The sequence below is a fragment of the Seriola dumerili genome, unplaced genomic scaffold (assembly GCF_002260705.1).
Source record: "Seriola dumerili isolate Sdu_G_001 unplaced genomic scaffold, Sdu_1.0 BDQW01008739.1, whole genome shotgun sequence".
Lineage (NCBI taxonomy): Eukaryota > Metazoa > Chordata > Actinopteri > Carangiformes > Carangidae > Seriola > Seriola dumerili.
Genome location: NW_019182994.1, coordinates 1 through 2488, shown reverse-complemented (window position 1 = coordinate 2488; position 2488 = coordinate 1). Strand labels below are relative to the sequence as shown.

Here is a 2488-nt window from a genome sequence, read left to right as displayed (position 1 = left end):
CCTTCTCCATGGCTTACAGGGTGCTCAGCACAGTTCTCCACCTTTAGAGAAAAAACACCTGCAGTCCTTGACCTCTTCTACACAAACTTACATTCCTGCATGAAATGTGAATGTTTTTATTCTCTACAGCTTTCTGTGAGCTTGATTGTTAAACACTCTTTGTGTGTATTCTTTGCATTCCCTTTGACTTGCTGGAGCTATTGATGGAAAATGTATTTTGAATAAACCTTTCTGTTAACTTTGTGTCCGTGTAATTACTTCTCAAGGTGATGGAACAGGTGATAAAACTCTGTGCCGCTGTGAATGACTTTAAAATTTTCTAAAGTGCAAGTGTGTCTGTAAAAGAAGGTCATCCATGTAAAATGAGTAAAATACCTCATGTTACTTTAAACATAACAGCACGTCCTATACAATGTTCAGATATGAATTTAACTTGGTTGGAATGTGCAAGTATCAGTCAATCTGTCTTTTGGCAATAAGAGTAAAAGTGCACTGTGTCATTCCAGTTCAGGGCTCCTCCCACAGATTACACAAGCTCAGGATGAATTACAGGCATTTATCGCCAACTGATCTTTGGACTTGTCTTTGCTGATCACGGTGACTCTGCAAAAACAAGGTAAGATCCACACACTGCATCCTGCACTACATAAACTCTTAACTGCACACCTCATAATTTTCTAGCCTTTGCTAAGAGAAATATATGTATGTTATTGTATTTATAGTTAGGAATTTATTTATTTATTGATATCTTTTGTAACATTATTCAACTTTACATGTTCATGAAACAACTTTGAAATTTGTTCTACTTCATGTTGGTCAATGACAACTGAAATGTCTGGTGCTCTGTTCCACTGAGGGAACTATGGTTCATTTTAGCTTTATCTACTATGTTGTGCTGGTCCCTGTTCCTCTTTCTAATGAAACAGGATTTGCAGGGTGCAGGACACACTTTAATTCAAATTGTGCTTTAGTATTGCATATTTTGAAATACCAAAAACCAAGTCAAACAAACTGATCTGTGGTGGACTTTTGGGGCCATTTTGCCCAGGTGGTCTTCCAGTCTTGCCTCGCTATGAGCCCGTGTCGACCCACGTCCTCCTCAGTGACCATTTTTAGCTAGTGTGTCAGACTGGAGGCAAACAAAGAAAGACACAAAGCGTGACGAAGGAAAGTGATGACGCATTAAACACATAGAAAATATGAACATGTACGACGTGCTGTGGGTTAATGTTGCTCAGCAGATCACAGGTCAGCTTCCTTTGCTATAAGCTTTGTACAGTACGCTGTAATTGACAGGCTGTAATGTTTGACATGAAGATGTTCTGACGTCTAAAGTGTAGAAGCATTAAATATATATTCCTGTTGTTCCACAGTGATTTCTCACAGGGATGATATCACCACTGAAGAGTATGATGGACAGCCAGGTCCTCCAATCATTTGCTACTTATGCCACTATTGTCGTCCTGAAGATGATGCTCATGTCACCTTTGACCTCTTACTTCCGCCTCACAAGAAAGGTGCTTTTTTTCACCTAACTGCCCTATAACAGTATACAGTGTAGTTTCATTCATAAAGACAGACAGTGTGAGGGAGCCTGTGATCTGACCCGCTCTTTAACGTCTCTTCAGGTGTTTGCGAACCTGGAAGACACCAAGTTTGTTTCGTCAGCTGAGGACAAGAAACTGGTCCGCACAGATCCTGATGTGGAGAGAGTCCGCAGGTACGAACAACACCTGATGTCCCGAGAATAGTGACATTTAACAAGAGCTACTCGCAAACGAACAAACAAGCTGTCTGTGTGCTGGTACTGTTTCTGTATGGTAAATTGTTTCTTCTTAGTTTCTTACTTCAAGTATGATTTCAGTCTCCAATTTTTAAATGAATCCACAAAACATTAAGTTAATTAAAAACACAAAGTCCCATTCAAACCCAGGACAAGACAAATAATAACACAAGTATTCACTTTGGATGAAAGCGTCTGCCAAATGACTAAATGTAATGTAATGTAAATTACTCATGACCATGGACACTTATGAATCTCTTACCATAATGCAGTGGTTTCCAAACATGGGGGTTGGGACCTCCCAAGAAGTCGCAAGATTAATCTTAGGGGTCATGAGAGGAAGGTGAAGAAGTACTTAATATTTTTAGCTCTTCAGGAAACTAAAAATTATCCAAATTCTTTGGTGTCCGTCTGTAGACTGCTGGTTAAATCTAAAATACAGGATAACACATGCAAGCTGGTGGACGGAGCAGTGAAAGAAAACAGAACAGGCATGATGATGCACAAATATGATTGGATGACATTAGACAACACAGCTATGAATGAGCCAATCATTGTGAAGCATACTTACACTATGCTTCGTATGTGTTGTCGTTGCGGTCCAGGTGTCACCAGAACGACCTGGAGAACGTTATTCCCTTCGTGGTGGTCGGCCTGCTCTACGCCCTGACTGAACCTGAGCTTTCAACCGCTCTGCTTCACTTC

The 2488-nt window shown here is 40.3% G+C and overlaps 1 protein-coding gene across 1 annotated transcript; it reads left to right on the top strand.

The window, feature by feature from the left end:
- Positions 1 to 572: 572 nt before the first annotated feature.
- On the top strand, positions 573 to 2482 carry LOC111240042 (microsomal glutathione S-transferase 1-like; the record flags this gene model as incomplete). Its single annotated transcript, XM_022770010.1, has 4 exons — positions 573 to 616; positions 1374 to 1517; positions 1629 to 1720; positions 2389 to 2482. Coding segments are annotated over exons 2-4 (315 nt in total), but the record flags the coding sequence as incomplete, so codon positions are not given.
- Positions 2483 to 2488: the final 6 nt, after the last annotated feature.